Source organism: Arachis ipaensis, chromosome B6 (genome assembly GCF_059453495.1).
Source record: "Arachis ipaensis isolate K30076 ecotype BB chromosome B6, ASM5945349v1, whole genome shotgun sequence".
NCBI classification, from domain to species: Eukaryota; Viridiplantae; Streptophyta; class Magnoliopsida; order Fabales; family Fabaceae; genus Arachis; species Arachis ipaensis.
In genome coordinates, this window is record NC_142441.1 from 14,924,206 (window position 1) to 14,950,133 (window position 25,928).

General features: G+C 34.4%; 3 protein-coding genes across 3 annotated transcripts; 1 reads left to right on the top strand and 2 right to left on the bottom strand.

Annotated features, from left to right (window-relative positions):
• Positions 1-14,363: 14,363 nt before the first annotated feature.
• On the top strand, positions 14,364-18,257 carry GSH2 (glutathione synthetase 2). Its single transcript, XM_088490254.1, has 12 exons — positions 14,364-14,774; positions 14,849-15,018; positions 15,097-15,172; positions 15,260-15,390; positions 15,791-15,913; positions 15,999-16,079; positions 16,236-16,316; positions 16,415-16,484; positions 16,891-17,012; positions 17,405-17,544; positions 17,634-17,826; positions 17,911-18,257. Exons 1-12 carry the CDS (start codon positions 14,460-14,462, stop codon positions 18,032-18,034), a joined length of 1,626 nt encoding a protein of 541 aa, XP_088346380.1. The 5' UTR covers positions 14,364-14,459; the 3' UTR covers positions 18,035-18,257.
• Positions 18,258-18,920: 663 nt separating this feature from the next.
• LOC107648006 (uncharacterized) lies at positions 18,921-20,064 on the bottom strand. The gene is made up of 2 exons (XM_016352037.3): positions 19,512-20,064; positions 18,921-19,388 (listed from the first exon to the last, which is right to left on the bottom strand). Exons 1-2 carry the CDS (start codon positions 19,705-19,707, stop codon positions 19,081-19,083), a joined length of 504 nt encoding a protein of 167 aa, XP_016207523.1. The 5' UTR covers positions 19,708-20,064; the 3' UTR covers positions 18,921-19,080.
• A 2,641-nt stretch (positions 20,065-22,705) lies between these two features.
• LOC107645871 (phosphoglycerate mutase-like protein AT74) lies at positions 22,706-24,915 on the bottom strand. The gene is made up of 3 exons (XM_016350000.3): positions 24,295-24,915; positions 23,212-23,609; positions 22,706-23,083 (listed from the first exon to the last, which is right to left on the bottom strand). Exons 1-3 carry the CDS (start codon positions 24,737-24,739, stop codon positions 23,030-23,032), a joined length of 897 nt encoding a protein of 298 aa, XP_016205486.1. The 5' UTR covers positions 24,740-24,915; the 3' UTR covers positions 22,706-23,029.
• Between the last annotated feature and the right edge of the window lie 1,013 nt (positions 24,916-25,928).

Sequence of the window (25,928 nt, forward strand, 5' to 3'; positions counted from 1 at the left end):
GAGAACACAAGCTTGTGAGACTTGAGCCTATTGATGTGGTTACATTTTATAACCACTTATTTTCTATTCTTGTGTGAAATTGTTCTCTTTCCATGATTGTGATCCTTGATTTGCTTGATTCTATATATCCGTTTATTTCTTGTGTTTGTGCATTTATATGATTGAGGCCATTCTTTCATTAGCCACTTACCCAAATAGCCAACCTTTTACTCTCCATTGTTAGCCAATTTTGAGCCTATGCTTAACCAACTTATTCTTATTTTAGCACATTACAAGCCTAAGGCGGAAAACCAATGAAAAATCCTTGTTTGGATCTTTGATTGACCTAGGCTAGTGAGAGTGTTTTATTATTCAAAGTTGGTGAGGCTTGGGAACATTGGATGGGATAAAAAGGGGCAGTACACTTTTATGTTTAGGAATTGGGCACATATTCATGTATTGATTAAATGTAGAGACCTTATGCATTGATGTTCTTGTATTTAGTTTGAAAGAAGAAAAGAAAAAAATATATATATAAAGAAAAGAAAAAAAATGATGAAAAGAAAAGAAAAATGAAAAAAATGATGATGATGAAAAAGAAAAAAAATAATACAATAAAGAAGGGACAGAATGCCCCAAAGTGAAGTCAATAAAAAGGGGATCAATGCATAAGTATTATGAATCAAATAAGAATGCATGAGTATGTAAGAAAAAGTGAAGAATGGGTAGTTAGAATAGCTTGCATTTGTATAGGTCATTAAATAGGTTAGGTGGGAAAGTCTATGCTAATCAAAGATTCAAATCCTAGTCCACTTGACCATAAATGATCCTACCTTGACCCTAACCCCATTACAACCTAAATGAAAGACCTCATGATGAATGTATGCATGCATTGAATAAGTGTTGATTGTTAGAAGAAAATCAAATTTTGGAAAACATGATTAGAAGAGAATTGAGTGAATTAACCCTTAAACACTTGAGTGAATAGAGCGGATACACATCCGGTGAGGGTTCAAAAGTTCAATCACATGTGTTCACCTATATTATTATTCTTGCAAGTTTGAACTCTTTTTTTGACAATTCAATACAATTGTGGTTTGGACTTAGTCCTTATTGCCTAGCTCTTGTGCTTACACATGCTCTCTTGGGAATTGATTTGTTTGAACTAAGCATTTCCAATTGCTTTAGATAATTGCATTTAGATAGGACTCATATAGTTTAGTTACATTCAATAAATGTCATAACCCTTAGTTCCTTCTTATTTTAGCATGAGGACATGCTAAGGCTTAAGTGTGGGGAGGTTGACAAACCCCAATTTGACAGTTTGTTTTGCATTGAATTTAGAGTATTTTGATAACCTTTTGTCACATTTAGCCTAGGAATTAGCATGATTTTGTTATCTCTCCCATATTTATGCTTAAGTGTAAAAACATGCTTTTTAAGCCTTATTTTGATGAATTCTAGTTCTTCTTTGATTCCATAAGATGCCTTGATGTGTTTGCTAGTAATTCCAGGATTGAAATAGGCTAGGTATGGATCAAAGGAAGCAAGGAAGGAAGCATACAAGTGGAGAGAAGCATAAAAAGTCAAAGAAGCAAAGTCAGCCATGCACGCGCACGCGCACATCGCAGAATTAGCCAGGGACGCGCACGCGTACCGTGCGCGCACGCGTCGATGAGGGCACATGACCTCACTAATGCAACACGTGCCTGGCGATTTGAGAGGGTTTCTGAACCCATTTTTGGCGCCAAATTGCTAAGGGAAAGGAATAAAAGGATGAAGGATTAAGGGGAAGGGATCATCATCACTTTTTGACTAATAATCACTCCCAACCACTAATCACTTTTAGTTTAGAGTTTTAGAGAGAGAAGCTCTCTCTTCTCTCTAGAATTAGGATTAGGAATTAGGGTTAGATTAGGATCTCATAGTTCTAGGTTTAATTCAAGTCTCCTTCTACTTCTACCTTCAATTGATGATTGCTACACTTTGGTTCTTCTCTCTATCCCTATTCTCTTGTTGTAATTTCTCTTATTTTGTTTCTAGGTTTTGTAATCATGATACTCTTGTTCTCTTTATTTTCTTTCAATAATTCAATAAGAGGTAATTCATAATAAATGTGCCTTCTTTGCTCTTCTATTGTTGATCTCTTGTTTTTGTAGTTGTAGATTCCTTTAGTTCTTGCATTTAATAATGTTTACTCCTCTTGCACTTTATGTGTTTGTTGAAATGTCTCTTTTAGTTTTAGTGTAGATTTTGTTCCTCTTGGCCTAGGTAGAGTAATTAGTGACACTTGAGTTATCTAATGTCTTTGTTGATTGGTAATTGGAGAGATTGCTAATTGGTTTGGAGTGCACTAAAGCTAGTCTTCCCTTGGGAGTTGGCTAAGACTAGTGGCTCAAGTCAATTCATCCACTTGACTTTCCTTTAATTAGTAAGGGTTAACTAAGTGGTAGCAATGAACAATTCTCATCACAATTGAGAAGGATAACTAGGATAGGATTTCTAGTTCTCACACCTTTCCAAGAGCCTTTTATAGTTTTTAGTTCATTTTCATTGCCATTTACTTTTCATGATCCTATCCAAAACCCCAAAATAACTCATAACCAATAACAAAACACTTTATTGTAATTCCTAGGGAGAACGACCCGAGGTCCAATACTTCGGTTTATAAATTTTAGGGGTTTGTACTAGTGACAAACAACTTTTTGTATGAAAGGATTAGTGATTGGTTTAGAAGCTATACTTGCAACGAGAATTCATTTGTGAAATTCTAAACCGTCAAAAATCTGTTCGTCAATCATCACCTTTCATCAATCCGAGCTCTCCATCCTTGGCTTGCTCTCCAAGATGGATTTCTGGCCTTTGATGCTTCATGATGATAATGACTTCATCTGCTTTAATCTCTGCCTCAACCATCACTTCGCCACTCTAGCTACTTCCTGTGGTGGTTGAGCAGAATCAAAGACAAGCCATGCTTCAAGAATCACCCTGGCTGGCCGTGATCTTCTTCTTCCTTTTTGAGCATGGAGAAGCCAAGATTACCTCACCAAATCTATCCAAATATAGTGATAATCTCAGCCACAGCTCATTTTTATTTTAGTATGTTTTCTTGCTATCATTGTGATGGTCTTTAGGCTTGCTTTCTCTTCCTTTCGGTAGCTCATTTTTGCTTCCATGGCTACCAATGTTTCCTGTGTAATAACCGAAGAGAGAAAGGGATGAGAGAGAAGAAAGAATCTGAAGAAAAGCAATTTCAAAGAGGTTAAACTAATTAATTGAAAATAGCTTGCTTTTACTTCCCTTAGTTGGCGTGTAGCAATGATGCCTTTAGTCAAATCAATCTTCTCTCACTTGCTTATATTCCCAATGCTTAAATTAGCTTTGAAATCCTTCCAAGAGGTGTAATGGAATCCGTTGGAAGCATTGATGCTTTTTCTTTGCTTCATGGATTCGGACAAAGCATGAGGGAATCTCATCTTCAAATGGAATTGGGCTTGGTTGCTATAATTATTAAATTTCTGGCCCAATTGCAACATTTGCTTTCCTGATGAGTTTTGGAACGGATCAAGCATAGGAAAACATTCATCAAAATTAAATATGGGCTTGGTTGCAATAACATTGAGCTTGGCCCATTAATACAACAATTCAGCCACATAATAGGAAACATGTAGCAAGGCTGATTGTTGGTTTTAGTTTGGGCTAGCAACATATTTATTTTCCGGCCCAATTAAAACCTGCATCACAAAATTATTAATTAACATATGTTTAGTGAAAATCAAATTAATAATTTTGTAATTTAAATGTTTCAATAATGTTTGTTCATCATTAAAATTAAATTAGAGTTTTCCAAACTCATCAATCTCCCCCTTGATGACAAACATTATTAAAATTGAAATGGGAAGAAATTTAAAAAAATTGAGTAAGAGTACTCCCTTTAAAGATTGAATTTCTCCCTCTTTCTACATGTCACATGGCTCCCCCTTAGTATATACCATTTTTACCAAGGGAAGCACTAACCTGTAACATTTCAATCAAGCTTTAAGAACAATGTTATTTAGCATGTTATATGATGCTAAATGCTTGATTTATGAGCAGTTTTAATTAATAATCAAAACTCATTTGATATCATAAACTGATTTACTGCTCAAACATTACCCACATCAACTGATTCCAAAAACAATGTAGTTCAAAAAATTTCAAATATTTTTAGTCAAGATATCAGAGCAATATTATTCTAGTAAGGAAAATATTTTTGAATCACTCATGATTACATCAAAGACATTGTAGCTGGTAGATATCACAGTTTAAAAAAACTGCCAAAAATAAATTTTTCAAACCAACATGTTTACCAAGATGAATAAGAATATTCCTATTTCAATACAAGCATGTTCATCAAGATAAATCAACAATCAAGCATTCATATGATCAACAATCAAGAAGCAATCTAATTGCTTCCATTCTAGCTACCGGAGCAAAAGACTCATCAAAATCTATACCCTCTTCTTGATCGTAACCTTGGGCCACTAATCTAGCCTTGTTACGAACAACTTGTCCATCCTCACCAAACTTATTTTTAAATACCCACTTAGTACCCGTTACCTTCTTACCATCCGGATAAGGTACTAATGTCCAAACCTCATTCTTGTCAAATTGAGCTAGCTCTTCTTGCATGGCCTTGACCCATGATGGATCCTCAAGAGCTTGTTTGACATTGTTGGGCTCTATTTGTGACAAGAGAGCAAGATTGCTAGGTTCGGCTTGCCTTTTGGTGGATGATCTTGTTGTTACACCATGAGAGGGATCACCAATGATGAAGTCATGAGGATAACCCCTCATAGACTTCCATTCTCTAGGTTTTCGGACAGGTGTAGAGCTTTGATGATCTTCTGGTGGTATCACTGTTTCAGTTGCTCGTGCCTGCTCAGGAGCCAAAATGGAAATGTCTCCTCCAATCTGACGAGACAAAACTGGGCTGACAGATTCTTCACTTTGCACAGATTTGGGATTTTCTTTATTTGTTCCAGCCTCTTCACAATCTGAATCAATATCCTTCACAATACTGGGAATTAAGTTAGAATCACAAAAAGTAACATGTATGGATTCCTCTATGGTTCTATGCTCTTTGAGATAAACTCTATAGGCCTTGCTTGTGGTGGAATATCCAACAAACATTCCTTCATAGGATTTTGGATCAAACTTTCCAAGATTTTCTTTATTATTAAGCACAAAACATTTGCATCCAAAAACATGAAAGTACTTAAGATTTGGAGGGGTTCCTTTCCATAGCTCATAAGGGGTTTTCTTTAACCATTTTCTAATGATAGTTCTATTCAAAATATAACATGCTGTGTTCACAGCTTCAGCCCACAAAAATTTAGGAATCTCATTCTCACATAGCATAGCCCTAGTCATCTCTTGAAGACTTCTATTTCTTCTTTCAACCACCCCATTTTGTTGGGGGGTTCTAGGACATGAAAAATTATGAGAAATTCCTAAGTCATCACAGAATTTTTCAAAATCTTGATTTTCAAATTTCCTTCCATGATCACTTCTCAAATGGGCAATTTTCAAATCCTTTTCATTTTGAATTTTCTTGCAAAGAGTGGAAAAGGCTTGAAAATCATCATTCTTATGAGCAAGAAAAAGTACCCAACCAAATCTAGAGTAATCATCTACCACCACAAGACCATAGAATTTACCTCCTAAACTTTGAGTTCTAGTAGGACCAAAAAGATCAATATGTAACATTTCTAATGGCCTTTTGGTTGAGATTCCATCTTTTGATTTAAAAGATGATTTTACTTGTTTGCCTAATTGGCAAGCATCACAAGTAAGATCCTTTTCAAACTTAATATTCGGAATTCCTCTAACCAAATTCTTTTTGACTAGCTTAGAAATTTGGTACATGCTAGCATGATCCAACTTTCTATGCCAAAGCCATTTTTCAGATTCAAGAGATGTAAAGCATGTTACATTTTGTTCCTTTAATTCCTCAAGAGTTAATCCATACACATTGTTACACCTTTTGGCTTCAAATAAAATATCCCCAGTTTTCTCACAAACAACCAAACAAACAAACTTCTTAAAAACAACTTCAAAACCCAAATCACACAATTGACTAACACTAAGCAAATTATGTTTTAAACCATGTACAAGGAGAACATCATTTATACAAGAAGAAAAATTTTTACCAACTTTCCCAACAGCCACTATTTTTCCTTTTGCATCATCACCAAAAGTGACAAGTCCTCCATCATATTCATCAAGCTTTATGAAGAAGGTTGTCTTTCCGGTCATATGCCTAGAGCATCCGCTGTCCATATACCACATATTTTCTTTCCGTTTGGATGCTAGGCACACCTACAAAACAAGCTTAAGTGACCTTAGGTATCCAAATTTTCTTGGATCCTTTCACGTTAAACCATCTCTTATGTCCTAACCCATTGTAATCAAAAACAACTTTACAAACTTTATCACCAATCATTCTTTCACCAAAGAAACATTGAATAGGAAAGTGTCCATTTCGTTTGCATAGCCTACAAAATCTTGGAGTTGCTGTTTTGTTAAAGTAGGTGGGGTCTTGATACCTTGTATCATTTGAAGATGAAGCAATGTTTTCAAAATGAGATTTTTCAAATTTATAAAACCCCAACCCAGCCTTATCATAAAGAGGTTTTTGACTAGCCAGAATTTGATTAAGATTTTCAGAACTTTGGGTGAACTGGGCTAAGTCTTCCTTAAGTCTTTTAACCTCTTTAAGCAACTCTTCATTTTGCTTAAAACAATCAACATATGCAAGAACGGAATGATTACTTTCACAGCTCTTAATTTGGGCTCTTAACTGCTTATTTTCTTCAACAAGATCACAAGCAGTTTCGGCCTCTCTCACTTTCTCTTTAAGAAAACTGTTTTCAGCTTTAAGAATGGTGATTTGTTGTTCAAGTTCTTGATTTTCCAACAGAAAGCATCTTATTTTTTCAGAAAGGTGGTCTATCATAAGATGAAGATCCTCAGTGTTAGGGTTATGAAAGACTACCTGATCTATGTGATCTGCCATGAGACATGGTTGCGACTTGGTCTCGGTTTCTTCATCATCATCATCTGAGTCATTCTCCAAGTCTTCCCATGAGGCCATCAGTCCCTTCTTCTTTCCTCTTTTCGGCTTTTTCTCCTTCTTTAACTTGGGACAATCAGATTTGAAGTGCCCCATTTCCTTGCAATTGTAACAAGTTACTTTGCTAAGGTCTTTCTTCATCTTCCTTGAGCTGCTGCCTTTGCCTTTGAGCTTCACCATTTTCCTGAATTTTTTTGCAAACAGCACAAACTCATTTTCAGAAGAGTTATCACTGGATTCATCATCCAGAGGGTTAGTTACAGAAAAAAATGCTATTCCTTTCTTTTTTGAATTTTTTTTAAATAGGTGTTTTCAAAAGCAAGAAGATTTTCTCTCAAATCATCAACTGTCATGGAATCTAAGCTACTGCTCTCAGAAATAATTAAAGCTTTTGTTTCCCACTCTTTTGTAAGACATCTCAACACTCTTCTCACTAGCACAAATTCTGAATGTGTAATTCCCAGAGCATCTAAGCCAACAATGATGGAGTTGAACCGTTCGAACAGTTCATCAATGGACTCTCCTTTCTTCATTGCAAACATTTCATATTCTCTGTTCAACATGTCTGTCCGAGTTTTCTTAACAATGGTGGTTCCTTCATGAGTGATTTGTAGCTTGTCCCAGATTTTCTTTGCCGTTGTGCATCGTGATACTCGTTGGTACTCCTCAAAGCTGATAGCACAGTTGAGCAGGTTTACTGCCTTAGCATTTAACTCTATTTTCTTCCTATCTTCTTCGGTCCATCTTGCTTCTGGTTTGAGAGAGACTACTCCTTCAGCACTTGTGGTAGTTGGATATTGAGGCCCTTCCAGTATAATCTTCCAAAGTCTATAATCCACTGCTTGTACAAATATCTTTATCCTCTCCTTCCAATAGGTATAATTTTTCCCATTGAAAAGAGGAGGTTTGTTGCTTGATTGACCTTCAGTCAGATTATAGGACACCACATTTACGCCACTGTTCTCTGCCATGAGGATCTTTACTCCAAGCTGCAAAGCTTGATCTCTTTGAGACCAAGCTCTGATACCAATTGATGGTTTCAGTGGCTAAGAGAAGGGGGGTTGAATCTTAGCCCCTTTTTGCTTGCTAACACTTGCTAAATTTAGAGGAGACTTTTCTGTTTTTAGCTCGTCCCTAGCCACGAGACTTTTTCGTTTTGTCTCGTCACTTGGCACGAGACATTTTTTGTTTTTGCTCCTGTGCAGTAGAAAACAAAAATGGAGTAGGAGAGAAGAGAGATTACACCCAGATATATCCTGGTTCAGCTGCTAAGTGCAGTGCAGCCTACATCCAGTCTCCATCACAAACATGATGGAATTTCACTATAATCTTCCAGATTACAAACTGTAAAGTGCTAACCCAACTTACAAGGGGATTCCCACAGAATCATGAAACACAACATAGATGAACAAAGGAACTCTAAGACATCTATGGCTTTTTCTTTTAATTTTGCACTCTATGCCTTTTTCCGCTCTATGGCTTTTTCATACAAACCTCACTGTTTGCCTTTTTCCATGAGACTCAAGACATGACAAAATTAAACAGAAAAATACTAAACAGAATACATTGAAGGAGAAAAAAATCTGTAAGCTTAGGTAGCTCTGAGAATCCTGTGCCTTGCACTCTCAGTGCTTACTTCTAACTCCTTGCTTCAACCAGTGACTGTTCCCCCTTTTTATAGAAGAGAGAAGCCTCCACACTTGAAGCTAAAAACCCAAGCCAACTTCTTCTTCCTTCAAGAAACTGGTTCGGCTACTCAGAGAGAGAAGAGATAACCATGCAAAACCCAACATGCAATTACCTCTAGTTCTTTCTTGATCATCACCCTTCATCAATCCGAGCTCTCCATCCCTGGCTTGCTCTCCAAGATGGATTTCTGGCCCTTGATGCTTCATGATGATAATGACTTCATCTGCTTTAATCTCTGCCTCAACCATCACTTCGCCACTCTAGCTACTTCCTGTGGTGGTTGAGCAGAATCAAAGACAAGCCATGCTTCAAGAATCTCCCTGGCTGGCCGTCATCTTCTTCTTCCTTTTTGAGCATGGAGAAGCCAAGATTACCTCACCAAATCTATCCAAATATAGTGATAATCTCAACCACAGCTCATTTTTATTTTAGTATGTTTTCTTGCCATCATTGTGATGGTCTTTAGGCTTGCTTTCTCTTCCTTTCGGTAGCTCATTTTTGCTTCCATGGCTACCAATGTTTCCTGTGTAATAACCGAAGAGAGAAAGGGATGAGAGAGAAGAAAGAATCTGAAGAAAAGCAATTTCAAAGAGGTTAAACTAATTAATTGAAAATAGCTTGCTTTTACTTCCCTTAGTTGGCGTGTAGCAATGATGCCTTTAGTCAAATCAATCTTCTCTCACTTGCTTATATTCCCAATGCTTAAATTAGCTTTGAAATCCTTCCAAGAGATGTAATGGAATCCGTTGGAAGCATTGAGGCTTTTTCTTTGCTTCATGGATTCGGACAAAGCATGAGGGAATCTCATCTTCAAATGGAATTGGGCTTGGTTGCTATAATTATTAAATTTCTGGCCCAATTGCAATATTTGCTTTCCTGATGAGTTTTGGAACGGATCAAGCATAGGAAAACATTCATCAAAATTAAATATGGGCTTGGTTGCAATAACATTGAGCTTGGCCCATTAATACAACAATTCAGCCACATAATAGGAAACATGTAGCAAGGCTAATTGTTGGTTTTAGTTTGGGCTAGCAACATATTTATTTTCCGGCCCAATTAAAACCTGCATCACAAAATTATTAATTAACATATGTTTAGTGAAAATCAAATTAATAATTTTGTAATTTAAATGTTTCAATAATGTTTGTTCATCATTAAAATTAAATTAGAGTTTTCCAAACTCATCACAGTATTTGACAAAATAGCAAATGCCAAAAGTGCAAAAGGAGCATAGAACACGTTGAAGCTGTCATACAAAGACATAAGTAAAGTTTAGAAAGCAAAGCTACAGTCTTTGAGAAGAGAATATGAAAGGTACGAGATGTTTAGCTCACTCAATTTACAAATCTTGTCAAAAAGATGAGAGTCTATGGAGAATATATGTCCAATAGCAAAGTGGTGAAAAAAATTCTTCACACCATGCCGATGAAATATGACTATGTAGTGACTACGATACTAGAGTCCCACGATATAGATACCATGACGATTGCAGAGTTGCAGGGAACCATGGAAAGTCACATCAATAGAATACTGGAGAAGTCAGAAAAATCAATCGAGGAAGCCTTGAAAAGTTGAGTGAATTTAAACAATGTTACAGAATCAAGCCGTACACAAGAAGAATGAGATCATGGTTTTAATTTTCAAAATAGAGGTAGAGGAAGTTTCAGAGGTAGAGGTCGTGGAAATTACCATCAAAGAAGTTATAATAATTTTACACTACTTAATCAAGGAAGAAGTGGAACGAATTTTAGGCTTGTCAATCGAGTAAGAGGTCGAGACAATTTTTATCAAGAATGAACCAATTTTAACTACTTTGATTATGGAAAATTTGGACACGAAGCAGCAGATTGCAGATTTAAAATGGTGAATAACAATCAAGCACACGTTGCAGAAAATCAGCATCAAAATACTAATGATAATCTGGGTACTCGAACTTTATTTTTTACAAGTATTTCATATGCTGAAGATGAAAATATATGGCATTTGGATAATACCTGTAGTATTTTCTTCATTAGATGATTCAGTTAAACTATTATTAAAGTTTGGTAATAGTACAAAGATTCCTATCGAAGGAAAAGGACACATACCAATTAAATTGAAGGATGTTTCTCTGAGTTATATTTCTGATGTTTTCTATGCTCCTAAACTATATTACAATTTACTGAGTATGTGGAAATTATCTGAGAAGGGATATAAAATGATAACATATCGTAGATATTGCACTATGTTTGACACAATAGAAAGTTCATAGATAAAGCAAAGATGACTCCAAATAGAATATTTTCATTGAAAATTCAACATGTTAATCCCTCTTGCATGAGTTCTATGATACTTGATGATAACTGGTTGTGGCATATGCGATTTGGGCATTTTTATTTTTCTGGCATAAACTACCTGTCAAGAAAAGGACTTGTTTCTGGTCTTCCACGAGTTCATATTCCCAATTGTGTTTGTGAGATTTATCAACTAGGAAAGAAGCACAGAGATTCATTTCCTATAGGAAAGTCATGGAAAGCCAAAAAATTACTTGAAATTGTGCATTCAGATCTTTGTTCTGTTGAAGTTCCAAGTAATGGTGGTAGTAGGTACTTTATCACTTTTATTGATGATTTTAGTAGATATACATAGGTATAATTTCTGAAGCAGAATCAGAAGCATATGATATCTTCAAGACATTCAAGGCATTTGTCGAGAAACAAAGTGGCTATAAAATCAAAATTTTCAGAACAGACAGAGTGACAGAATATCTTGCATGTTCAGATTACTTTAAGCAATGTGAAATTCAACACCAACTAACAACCAAATATACTCATCAACAAAATAGAGTTGTTGAAAGAAAGAATATAACCATCATGGATATGGTCAGATGCATGCTCAAGTCAAAATAAATGCCTAAAGAATTTTGGGCAGGAGCAATTGCAATAGTAGTTCATATTTTGAACAGATGTACAACGAAGAGTGTTCGTGATAAAACTCCTAAAGAAGTTTGGAGTGGAAAGCGACCTTCCATTCATCATTTCAGAGTCTTTGGATGTATCACTTATGCTCATTACCAGATCAATTAAGGAAGAAGTAAGATGATAAAGGCGAGAAGTGTATCTTTATCGGCTATAGCACAGACTCAAAAGTATACAAGCTGTATATTCCAGAATCAAAGAAAGTAATCATCAGCAGAGATGTGACGTTTGATGAGAATGATATGTGGGACTGGAGCACAAAGACAGAAAAGCAGTCAATTGTAATTCCAAATACATGTGATGAAGTAGAAGAAAGACAACCTGACACAACTGAATAACCATAATTATTTAGAAGACCTCAAAGAGAGCGGAGACTACCTACTAGATTAGCAGATTATGAAATTGACAATGACAATAATCCGTCCGATGAAGAAATCATAAATTTTGCTCTATTTTCATATTGTAAGCCATTGAACTTTGAAAAAGCCTCTAGAAACAATAATTGGAAGAAAGCAATGAATGGGAAGATTCATGCCATTGAGAAGAATGACACATGGGTGCTGACAAATTTACCAGCAAATAAGAAGTCGATTGAAGTAAAGTGGCTTTACAAGACTAAGTACAAACCCAGTGGTAAAGTTGATCGTTTCAAGGCAAGATTAGTTGCAAAGGGATACAAACAAAATCAGGTATTGACTACTTTGAAGTATTTGCTTCTGTTGCTAGATTAGACACTATTCGTATGATTATTTCTCTCTCGGCCCAAAATAAGTGGAAGATACATCAGATGGATGTTAAGTCAGCATTTTTAGATGGTACTTTAGAAGAAGAAGTGTATGTTGAGCAACCTGCAGGATATGAAGTTCTTGGAGAAGAAGATAAAGTTTACAAGTTGAAGAAAGTTTTGTACGAGTTAAAGCAAGCACCAAGAATGTGGTACAAGAAGATTGATTCTTATTTCACTCAGAATGGTTTCAAAAGATGTCTATTTGAGCATATGATTTATATCATGTTCGTTGAACCTGGAGATATCTTGATCGTGTGTCTTTATGTTGATGATTTAATCTTTACTGGTAACAATTTGAAGATAATTGCAGAATTCAAGAAGACTATGATAAAGCACTTTGAAATGACAGATATGAGCTTGATGTCTTATTTTCTTGGCATCGAAGTTCTTCAAAAGGATGATGGAATTTTCATTTCTCAGAAGAAATATGCAAATGATATTTTGAAGAAATTTCAGATGGAGCACTCAAAACAAGTTCCTACTCCGGTCAAAGAGAAGTTCAAGTTGTTAAGAGAAAATAAAGGAAGAGTAACAAATCCTACATATTAGAAAAGCTTGATTGGAAGTCTGAGGTACTTAACTACAACCAGACCAGATATTGTGTTTGGAGTTTATTTGCTTAGTAGATTTATGTAGGAACCTTATACCAACCATTTTCAAATTGCAAAACGAATTTTTCGATATATCAAAGGTACTTTAAATGATGGTATTTATTATGAAAATACTAATGACGTGAATCTTGTCGGTTACACTGATAGTGATTGGGTTGGAAATATAGAAACAAGAAAAAGTACTTCGAGATTTGCATTTCATCTTGGTTCTGGTGCAATTTCATGGTCATCAAAGAAACAACCAGTAGTAGCACTCTCTATAGCAGAAGCAGAATATATAGCAACAACAAGTTGTGCAACGCAAGCAGTTTGGCTAAGAAGAATTCTTGGAGAATTAAACGAGAAACAAAGTACTCTAACAACATTTTGCGAGAACAAGTCAGCTATTGCACTTTGCAAAAATCCAATATTTCATAGCAGATCAAAGCATATTGATATACGGTTTCACAAAATTAGAGAATTGGTAAATAAGAGAGAAGTTGTGATCGAGTACTATCATACTAAAAAACAAATTGCAGATATATTTATAAAGCCGTTGAAAATAGAATTATTTTACAAGTTGAAAAATTGTTTGGAATGATTAATTCTGTAAGTTTGATTTAAGTGAGACAATATTATTAATTATAAATTAATTTGCATCACTAGAATCTTCACGAAGAGTGTTGAAGTCAAAATGGTCAAAGAAACAAAATTTTAGTAGAATACAATAATTATCATTTTGTTAGAAGCTAACATATTAGAAATTTAAAGAATTTTTAAGATGTTTATAGTTGTGCTAGAAATTATAAGATGCCTACTAATAAAATTAAATAAAAAAGATATAAAAGTTATTCATTTGAATAGTTAAAATTAAAAGTAAAATTAGATAAGTATGTATATTAAAAAATTAGTAAAATTATTAATATAAAGTATTATCTATATAAAAGCACTTATATCTTATGTATTTTGGTGTATTCCATGAAATAAAATTATATTATGAGAATTGAGAATTACTTTTTTATTTTTTTATTTTACGAGTGTTAATAAATTTGAGAGATAAAAATATAATAATATCATTTATATGATGGGTTAATAATATTGGAGCTAATAAAGTATAGGTATTATACTTATAATCATATATAGTACATTTTAGTTATCAATTTAAAATAATTATTTTTTTAAAATATATAAAAAAGACAAAACAAAACTTGAATGGACAGTGGAGACCCACAAAAGGAAAAAAAAAAAGTTGCGGAGATATACGGGAACGGTAGCAGAGAGTAGAGAGAGGAGTGTAAATATGAGAGGATAAAGGGAGGAAAAAGACAATAAAAGTCAAAATGGGTGTGAGCTTATGCTTCACCACTTCCGCCACTTACACTCTTCCTTCATTCTCCTCCTCCTACAACAGATCACCATCGCTTTCCCAAACCTTGTTTTTCCCATTTTGCCCCAAACCCCTCTTCTCCCTCAACCTCAACCTCAACCTCAACCTCATGTCCAAGTCCAAGTGTGGCAACGTTGATGACCACACGCTCACGTCATCACTCTTCGATTACCATCGCTTCGATCATCAACTGCTCCAATCCATCGCTTATGATTCTCTTGTTTGGGCCTCACTTCACGGCCTCCTCGTTGGCCACAAATCCATCCAGGTTCATTCACTTCTTCTTCTTCTTCTTCTTCTTCTTCTTCTTGAATTTCATAATCAATTTGTTTCCAATTATAGAATTCCGGAACTGTCCCTGGTGTTGGCTTGGTTCATGCGCCCTTTGCATTGTTGCCGAATCCATTCCCTGAGATTCATTGGAAGCAAGCGTGTCACTTAGCCCCTTTGTTCAATGAACTTGTTGATCGAGTTAGTTTGGACGGAAAATTTCTCCAAGAATCTCTCTCCAGGTAAGCTACCTACAACTAATTGCTTCTGTTCTTGTGTTATGTTTGTAAATTGTAATCTGTTTCCTCGTCTCAATGCAGAACTAAGAAGGTTGATGAATTTACCTCCAGACTTTTAGATATTCATTCCAAGATGCTAGAGATTAACAAGAAAGAGGTATTATTATGTATATATATTTAAATGTTTGTTACTGTTCTTTTGGCTAAATGAATCAATGGGATTTAATGATATTAATTTTAATAGGATATACGATTGGGATTACATCGTTCAGACTATATGCTTGATGAACAGACTAACTCACTTCTACAAATAGAGCTCAACACTATTTCCTCTTCTTTTGCTGGTCTTAGCAGCCTTGTGTCCCAACTTCATAGGTAACTGTTGCTCTAAGTTCTGTATAGTATGTAATTGTTTTTAATGGGAGCGGATATTGTCAATCCTTATTAATGAGATTTTTATCTTGATAATGCCGCTCTTTATTAATGAAATTTTACCTAGTATGTTCATGTCAAAATGCAATAGAAACAAGAGATGTATAGGAGTGACAATATTCATTCCCTTTTTAAATTGTCTTTGTTGATATGGATATATATATGTTTTAAGATCCATTGAGAAGTTTTTGAGTATCAAAATTAATGTTTATTAGGAGATCATATAATAAATGTTTGATGAATATTTGTCCAAATTGAAATTATGTATACGAATTCTGAAGGATTTTTTTAATTTTAGGGCAAACTTTGAGCGGTATCTTTATAATAGTTTTTCATTTTCCAGGAACACACTAAGTCACTATGGAAAATTGCTTGGACTAGATTCTGAAAGGGTTCCTGCCAATAATTCTGTCAACCTGTTTGTAGAGGCATTAGCTAAAGCTTGGAGTGAGTATAATAACCCCAGGTCAGTTTGGAGAAAAAAGTTTGCTTTCCATTTTATTCGCTGCTGCTTCTGATTCTATGCTCTATTTATAAATGGATCTGCGCAGGGCTGTGATTATGTTTATAGTTCAGGCTGAGGAACGAAACATGTATGACCAACATTTTCTCTCTGTATATCTAAGAGAAAGATATCCTTTTTGTGTTGGTTATTGCACAAAAAAGAAAAATGTTGAGCTATCAAATATGATCTCAAAGGAGAAGATGGTAAAGTAGTATCACTTTTTATACTTGGTAGTTAGTAAACAATTGAGTAGTTAGAATTATTTTCCTTAGCTTTATAACACGCATCACATTACAACCATACGAAAAACATTGGCAGAAGTTGATCAAGAAGGAGAACTACTACCGGATGGAACACTTGCTGTGTATGTGTTCCTTGGAAAACTTACTTCTTGCACATGTTTATTTCTTAATTACATTTTGTTTCTGACTGTAGAAAACTATAATTTCTTGGGACTCACAGGGGTGGACAAGCAATTGCTGTCATTTACTTCAGGGCTGGCTATACACCAGCTGACTTTCCTTCAGAATCAGTGAGTGCTTTTTATCCCGCTTCTGCTTCTCAAAATAACTGTCATTATTTTTTCAAATAAAAGTGTCTGTTTAATTTTCTGTTAACTTAAGTTGCTCCTCTTAAACATTGGCAAAGCTTATACATGACATGACTGTAGTACACTATCTTTTATCTTCTTCTCTTCTTTGTCTTTTACTTCTATTTTTATTTTATCTTAGTATATTATGTTACATTTCTTTTAATCAATGTGATCTGATTAACTTGCATTCTTCCTTTCCTCAATCTTTCTATTTCAAGGAATATCTTCATTCATAATATTGTTTCCCAACGTCCTATGGCAGTTGCATTCTTTCAGTTCCAATGCTAGTAAGCCTTCTATTTCTGGCAATTCTAATGGCTTTAGATATCTCTTGCTTATTTTGTAGGAATGGAGAGCTAGGCTATTGATGGAACAATCTTCTGCCATCAAATGCCCTTCAATTTCTTATCATTTGGTTGGTACCAAGAAGATTCAGCAGGAACTTGCAAAACCCAATGTTCTTGAGAGGTATATTTCAAGCTTTTTTGCATTGGACTCATGTGAGTGATTTATTATGTGAAGTGAAATTGCATCATTTTTCAGGAGCTTCTATTCTCCAATAAATGCTGTAGTTGGTTAATCATGAATAGGTTGTATCATTTTATGTTTCATATTGTTTAAGATGATTCTTTAAGGAGGATCTTATGTTTTGTTTTTCATAAAAAGAAGATAAAAGAATGTAGGTTTTTGATGCCTTGGAAATATCAACCTTTGGATGATGGTTCATCAGAAAAATGCACATAATTCCTAAGGAAACAAATACTCCGAGTCTTTGAGTAATTTGTCTATTTTGGCTAATCGTAGTCTTTTTCTCTGGTTGATTTATCTTTCCTAAGTGTCTGGATTAAATCTATAAGCAGGTTCCTTGAAAACAAAGATGATATTGCCAAACTGCGTGAATGCTTTGCGGGATTGTGGAGTTTGGATGACTCAGATATTGCAAGAAAAGCAATTGAAAGGCCAGAACTATATGTGATGAAGCCCCAAAGAGAAGGAGGAGGTCTAATACACCTAAACTTTGATTCAACCATTTGCCAAGAGGATGGGGAATTGACTTAATGAACTCATCTAGCTGTAGTTATTTTTCAGGAAACAACATTTATGGTGATGCTGTGAGGGAAACCCTCCAAAAATTACAGAAAGCAGGTTCTGAAGAAGATGCAGCTTACATTCTTATGCAGAGAATATTTCCAACTACTAGTGCAGCAATTTTGATGCGTGATGGTTGTTGGCATAAGGATCATGCCGTTTCCGAACTCGGGATATATGGTACTTATTTAAGGTATGTTGCTTTTCCACATATCTATAAGAGTTCCATGCTCAAGTTGGCAAAACACTTGACATATCTATGGATTTGAATTTACAGGAATAAGGATAAGGTCATCATGAACAACCAAAGTGGGTATTTGATGCGTACAAAAGTATCGTCATCGGATGAAGGTGGAGTTGCAGCTGGTTTTGCAGTATTAGATAGTGTATACCTCACTTGAAGTGGTAAGCCTGTGAAGTTTTCAGGGTAACCTTAAAGTAAAAACATTATATTCTTGATGGATTGGTTGGTAACATATAATGAATCTTTGGTCATAATTTTATTTCCCTTACTCCTTAACAAGTTAAGGAAAAGAGGAGGCCTAGTTTGTTGTACTGAAAGCCGAAAGGCCTCTTGCTTAATTCCATGTTTCTGACCAGTAAAGATTAATTAACTGTTCAAAACTGCTCTCTTTTGATGGCAATGACATAAGATGGTAAGCATCCACTTGGCCCGTGAAACATCCACCCTTTTATCCGGAACATGAATTTTATCATGCAACATTTCCGTTTCTTTTGGATCTGGCATCTTGGACCAACATTTCTCTTTCTTTCTTTCTTTCTTTTAATTTTTATAAATTACAAGAAGGAGCTGCATTTTCACTGGCGTCTATAAACCTTAGATGGTGTTTAGTAGTAAAGATATGATACAAATGTTCTAGGACTACTGGTTTAAAAATTCTTGAAAATGAGGTGCCAATTGTAACGAGACTCAAATTGCTTGTAAAATTTGTCGATTCAAATGCCGATTCAAATGCGTACAAAGATATTATTTTAGCTTCTAACATGTTTAAACCAGCAAAAACTAAAGTAGTCTCAAAACGCAAGAGACCTGGTTCAAATAATGACAACCTTTGTGCATTGACCATAAAAAATAAAAATAGTAAACAACTCTTAAGAAATTTTATATTGAACATTGTATAAATTTATTACTCTAGATGTTTTCAAGATGTATTATTGATTAAAGATATTTATATGCCATATAATGATACTTGTTTGATATGTAATTGTTTTATAATAAAATTTGTTAATAAATTATTTGTCTATTAAAAGAGTAATTTTCAAATATTTATAGAATAATAAAAATTTATTAAAGACCAGAATATCTAACATGGAATTTATATAGAGAGCAATTTGAGTGTTTACTACTTAGAAACTATTATAAAAGAAGCTTAAGCATAATATATTAAATTGCTAAGTAATGAATAGTGACGATAGCAAAAGTTCATTAGCGTGTTGTGTCCTTCCATCCATATTCACGAGCTCTGTTTTCCCATAAAGCTGTTAGCCTGCGTTCTTGAATGAGCTGTGTCTCTGCCCTCTCTCTTGCTTCTTCACAAGTTTCCACCGCCAAGTTGCACTTTACTGCTTCCTCTTGGTAATGTGATATGCTTTTCCTTGCATCCATTACTAATCTTCTAGCATGTTCCATGCTCTCATTGGCTACAATTTTCTGCAAATTTATCTCCTCAGAGAGCATAGTCACTGGATCCTTATGCATTTCTTCACTCATAGCTGGATCATGTTTACCGCAGTCTGCACTTATATTATAGTATGCTCTTAACACAATTTTCTATTAAATCAATCGAAGAAAGCTCTGAACTAATTGTGTGTGTGTGTGTGTGTGTTTCAAAGGAAAGAGAAGGGGGAAAAACTCACCCGAAGGATTGAAGGGATACTCAGGCAAAGAGCAAAAGCATTCTTCACATGGAGGACATGGAGAATGAACAGTTGTGGCATCTTTCAACCGCCATTGGGAGGGTGGTCCAACTTTGAATACAATGAAACAAAAACTCATCCAAACTAAAACCCACTTCAAAACGCCATGTGGTGGATGAACCCTCCACGCCCTCATTGCAAAAATACAAACTTTGACTCTCAAAACTTAACTTGCAGCAGTGTTCTCAAGAGCAAAAGTCATGGTGCCATTTTAGCATGACTCAAGTGTAATACTGTGAAGCAATGTGTGAGTGTGTGTGTGTGTGAGAGAGAGAGAGAGAGAGTATTTTCGAATAGCACAACTGCACAAGTAAAGGATCAGGTCATGGAGGATGAATTTGACTGTAAAACGCAATGATTGAGAACACTAACAGCTTCACAAATCACAAAGCCTTTTTATATTAAAAAAAAAAAAAGTTAGTAGTACTTATTTTGATGTGAATGGAAGACAATGTCTACTTTGTCATTCGGGGAGAAATAAAAGGAGACCCAATCCCAGTAAAGTGCAAAGATGACTACTCTTTAATCTTTATATGGATTTGTTGAAGAGTGAGAATGAGAATGCGATGTAAGGGTGAGAAAGTAAAAAGCCCTTAAGCGCCAGGGTTGGGTTAACACACTTAATAATTAGGTCTGTAAACTTGACAATAGGCCAGGGTGAAAGTTGTTACCTAAAACCTATCTATCCATTCTCAAATAAACGAATTCAAAGTTCAAATATATCCGGGCCAGTTAGTTATACTTATCTCAATGATACATTTAAAATTTGAGCGATCTTTCTGTGATTCAGCGTTCCAAAACAAATACTTATTACTATGTGATTATTAAGCACTAAACAATCTTATACAACCTTTAATTTGGGGATGATTCAACATGGAGATTATGCTCCTGCTGCTATACAGGTGATCCCACATGTCAACGGTGCACGTGCAGGTGCTGCTAAATTGGCTTTTTGTTATTAAAATAAATACAGAAAAAACTATTATTTTTTTAAATACGCATGAAAAATTGGCTTTTTGTTATTAAAATAAATACAGAAAAATTATTATTTCCCTAAATACGCATGAATAAAAACTTTTTTTAAAATGTGCAGCACCAAATCATGGGAAGTATCTCCGAATTAAAAATAGTCTCCATCTCAATGCCGATGTCCACGAACTAGGCTTTTCAGGTATGGCTTTCGCTATTACAGAGGTGGTACCCACGAAATGGAGGCAAAGGGGGGACAACTCAAGGGAGTCATATGCGAATTGGACCCAATTTATTGGTACCAAACACGAAATGCAGCAATTAAATTGTAATAATCTGGAAGTATTGACCTTCTACCACTAATTTCACGTAATGATTTATCTGTTGAAAATATTGTCCCTCTACCACCATTTTAAAACAATGTTCCATCTGAACCACCTAATGCATATATATTCCTTCTAGTTATTTTGTTTTATCATTTTATCACTATATTTTTATTATTAAATTTGTAACATTGTGTGTGGTATGGAATCTCAATTTTAATTTTATTTTTTTCATATGTGATTTTATTTTTATATAGTTTGCTATTATTTTTATAGTTAGTTATAACAAGTTCTTAACCCCAATAAAAGAAGAGAGAATTCTAATAGAAGTAAAAAATAAAAAATAAAAAACAACAAAATATATATTGACACCCAAACTGAGTCTAATTGTTAATTATTAGAACTTTCTACCTTCTAGATCCAGCCACGTACTTAATTAATTAAATTATGTAATCTTTGATCCACCGGATATGCTATTATTTAATTAAGTTGGTTAAACCACTATTTTAATAATTTGAAACGTTGGTTTGTTAAAGATTGATTCTTTCTTTGTCTAGAATTTTTGGCTCCTTAAAAATTAATTTTGTTTGATGGGTACATCTAAAATGGAAGATGATTTTTTAACAAGCTATTTTTTTTCTATTTAAAATACTGGTTTTAATTTCGTGTGTGTCGCCATTGACATGCCTATTTCATGGATGCCATCTATGAAATGTCTCATTTCGTGTGTGCTGTGCATTTTGAAAAACATTTTGATCCATGCACATTTAGAAAAATAAAAGTTTTTTGTGTATTCTTTCAATAAAAAAAGCCTGCTAAATTCTCCTGTTTCTACGAAAAAGACAAACAGCAATTCAAATACACTTGATTCTTCTATATTTATGATTTAAAATATAATTCTTTAAATTACTTATATAGTTATATAGTTTAGTTATATACTGCGCATTTTGGTGCATAATTTTTCCATTGATACTTCTTCCTCGTTAATAATGATGAAAAGAGAGTTAGAAAAGTTAAAAAAAATTGTGTATATATATATATAGAGAGAGAGGACATGATTTATGCCGATTTTTCTTGGTTATATTGGGTTTGGAAGTTGGGTACATGGGACAGCTAATCAATTGGTCTCCACAATAACCTCCAATAAAATAATGGCTTGTTTAAAGAAAACATATTTGAACACTTGATGGTGTGATTACTGATTAGAACACCCACATCAAGAAAGTCATTTATCAAACACCGGTTATGATTTTCTTCAAATAAATTCACGTGAAAGACGCAATTGGACTGTATACTATACTGAATAGGACTTGAAAACCGACCGCACTTTATTTTCCTTTCCAACTGAAACTTCTATTTCTAAACTGAAAAATTGAATTTCACTAACATAATAACAATGCACAATAAAATGATACCAACATAATAACAATGCACAATAAAATGATAACACTGATGATCAAATATGCTTATGTGCATACAGAAAATAAACTGCCTATAATATTCCCAAAACGATTCTTGTACCATGACTTATCCCAAAACTCAACTCTTATCACCAAGACCATATCGGTTCCTATGTAGTATATATACTGACCTCATTTCCTCAAAACTAGACCCTGTAAAATTTTTTTATACAACAGCCCAACAAAAAACATATAACAGATAAACAAGGGGTAAAAAAAACAAGGAAAACATTCACCGAAAAAAAAAAAAAACAAGGAAAACATCAGTGCCTCAGTAATGTTGTGCTGTGATTAACTCAATAACATGCGATGGCAAGCAAGAACTTTTCCAAATATGATAGAGATATCATCGAGAAAGAAAATAAATTCCTAAGGGATAGGATGGGCGTCTGCAATATTCATAAACTTTGTGTATAAAGGTCCGAGTACAATTTTCGCTCTTTGTATGAACAAATACTATGCAGACTCTTCTAAGTTCTAATTCTATCATAACATGATTTGGAAAACAGGATGCATAATGCATGCGTGCAAAGCAACCTTGTTCCCTTCACTATATAAGAATGCTTCAAGCCTTATCTATAATCTAATATATTATCAATTCATTAGATTCAGTATATTTGAAGCTTCCAGTTGGATGTAAAGTTCATAATGATGAATGTGATGAACAGAGCTGGTTACTGTCAGCAATAAGTAAAGCACGATCTTGTCACCTTATCTCCTTCCTCTTCATTTTCTTCTTGTTCATTGGGGAATTTTTAATCTTATCTCCATAAGATAGAAAGAAAAGGAGAAAGAGGGAAACAAAGAATGCTAGGCACAGTTTGAATTTTTGAATCTCCAGCCCAGATACTAAGAACAGTTTGAACTAATGGTCAAAGAACCTGTTACCTCATTTAGGTCTACATTGTCATCATCAGAATCAGGAAGGTTATCAAAAAATGCATTAAGACACACTGGAACCTGATCATTCCAGGCACCCTTGTTTGCCTGGGCTCGCCATTTCTGGTCAGCTATCATTTCAAGAGAGAGCCCCCATTGAAGCAGTTCTTCCTCCGTATGATGGACTGCCAAGCTGTATTCTCCACCAGCACCCAACTGCATGATGCGGATCTCACAGTTTGCAGGATTGCTCAGAAGCTCAAACTGTTCAACCGTCCACTTGAACCACCTCATGAGGAAAACACGGGATGCTAGCCCATGTGTGACAATTATCAGGTTCAGATCATGGGAAGGGTCTTGATTGAGCCTATTCATGTCAATGTCCCTCCACAGAGATTCAAGGAAACCTGGAAAACAAGAAGCCTCAGAATCAATATCATGCCTTGTCAATCTCTGCAAGTTGCATTAGTTTAAAATACAATTAAGGACCGACAAGTAGGAATAACTTCCTCAAATTGCAGAAAATATAACTCTCCACTTCAACTAAATCCTTTCCATTTTTGTTTGTTATTATTGCACAAGTAATTTCAGGTTTTGTTGCTCTTACTACGTCAAACCCTTTCTTAGTGATGATTCCATAATAATACATGCAACACACTTTCAGATACCACATCCTTTCATTGTGCCAATTTGGTTAACTCGCCTAATTAAACCAATACTCATGATAACAGCGTAAGTTGGGTTTGAATACACTATTATAGCTGGCAAGTGACTATAAACTGTTGTTAATATAATGGTTTGTTTAACTTGAATTCTCTCTCTCAAGGTAAATTCCTCCTTTATTTTTCTTCCTCTTCTATGTAATTAAAATGAAAAAAAATATTTTAATTATGTATTACTACATCAATCAAACTAACTATTCTTCACACTCATTACCTATTACCTGAATCAAACTCAAAATCCACATTATCTTCGTCATAATTCAATATTAGGGCAAAGAATCAGAAACCAAATCCAAATTACCAGGATACAAAAACTACAAGATCCAGAAAAAATCCTTAGGATAAGAGGAAAGGTATTGTGCGTACTTACTGGAAACGCGATCGAAGACATCGGCGGCGGACTCGCCCTCAGGGAAGCGGTAGTAGAATCTGCCGTATCGTAACCGAGTCTCCATGATAGAATCCATGCGCTCACGCTCCTGGAAGTTCCCGAAGTCCTGCTCCCGAATGCGGCATTCTTCCCTCACGCCTATCACGCGCGCCCTCGAGAACGAGCGCCCTAACTCTCGGAGCGTGGATCTGGCGCGCGCATAGGGCGACACGTAGAAGTACAGGCGCCAGTTCGGGGAGGATGAGTCGGAGGCAATGGCTGCACGGATGCATGCCCCGGCATTCTGCGCTTGAGCGATTCCGGTGGGCGTTAGATCGATCTTGTGGTCGGGAGTGGTGGTGTACGCCGCCGTGTCGAGGTTACCGTGCGACTCGCCGTGCCGCACCAGTATTATTCTCTTCGGAAGCACCTTGTGTTGATGCATATTGTTATTGTAACTTTAACTGTTGCTGCATCGAAATTATGGCAAGATTGAAAATTTCAAATTCAAATGAAATTTACGATCGAGCACGCAGTACGCACAGTGCATACACTCCTAATCCCCCAAATCCAATTTCATCTGCCTGGGTTTATGCGTTAAAAGTTAAAACTACTAAAATGATTCGTATTCGTTGGCAAAATAAATTTTAGAGTCGGAAGAATAGAATTTAAAAAGTGGACATTTCAATCTCTAAAAAAAATTAATACATAAATTAATCTTTAAGGTTTTATTTTGACAGAAAAATTAAATATATAGATCAATCTCAACATTTTTCTTTACAAGACATAACAGTCCTTCATCTAAAAAAAATAAAATTATTATTATTATTATTATTATTATTATTATTATTATTAATTACATAATAATATTATATCATGATTTTTTGTATTTTTGAACAAAAATAATAATAAATTTATTCATTAAATTCTTATGTATTTATTTTTAATATAAAAAAGTATATATATATATATATATAGTCACTCAATAATAATAATAATTAGAGATTATTCTACAAAAAAATTTAAGGTTAAGACTATTTCATATTTTTGTATTTAATATAATCAAAAAATATCCTACTTTAAAAAACATATTTGTATTACAAGAAAATATTTTAATTTGGATTTCAAAACATCATTATAAACTTAGCTTTGTGCATGTGAACAACGATCCTAACATATTAATACACTCTTTTAGTTAGAAACAAATAAGGTGAATAACATGCTTTAAAATTCAAATTAAAATATTTTCTTTTAATACAAACATGTTTTTTAAAGTAGAACATCTATCTTTTGATTATATTAAATACAAACATATTAAATAGTTTCAACCTAGAATTTTTTGTAGAATAATCTCTAATAATTTTATTTATTTATTTATTTATTTATTTATTTATTTATTATTATTATTATTATTATTATTAATAAGTGACTATGTATGTGTGTGTATATATATACTTTTTATATTAAAAATACATACATAAGAATCTAATGAATAAATTTATTATTATTTTTATCTAAAAAATACAAAAAAATTATGGTACAATATTATTGTGCAATTAATAATAATAATAATAATAATAATAATAATAATAATAATAATAATAATAATATTGAATGGAGGACTGTTATGTTTG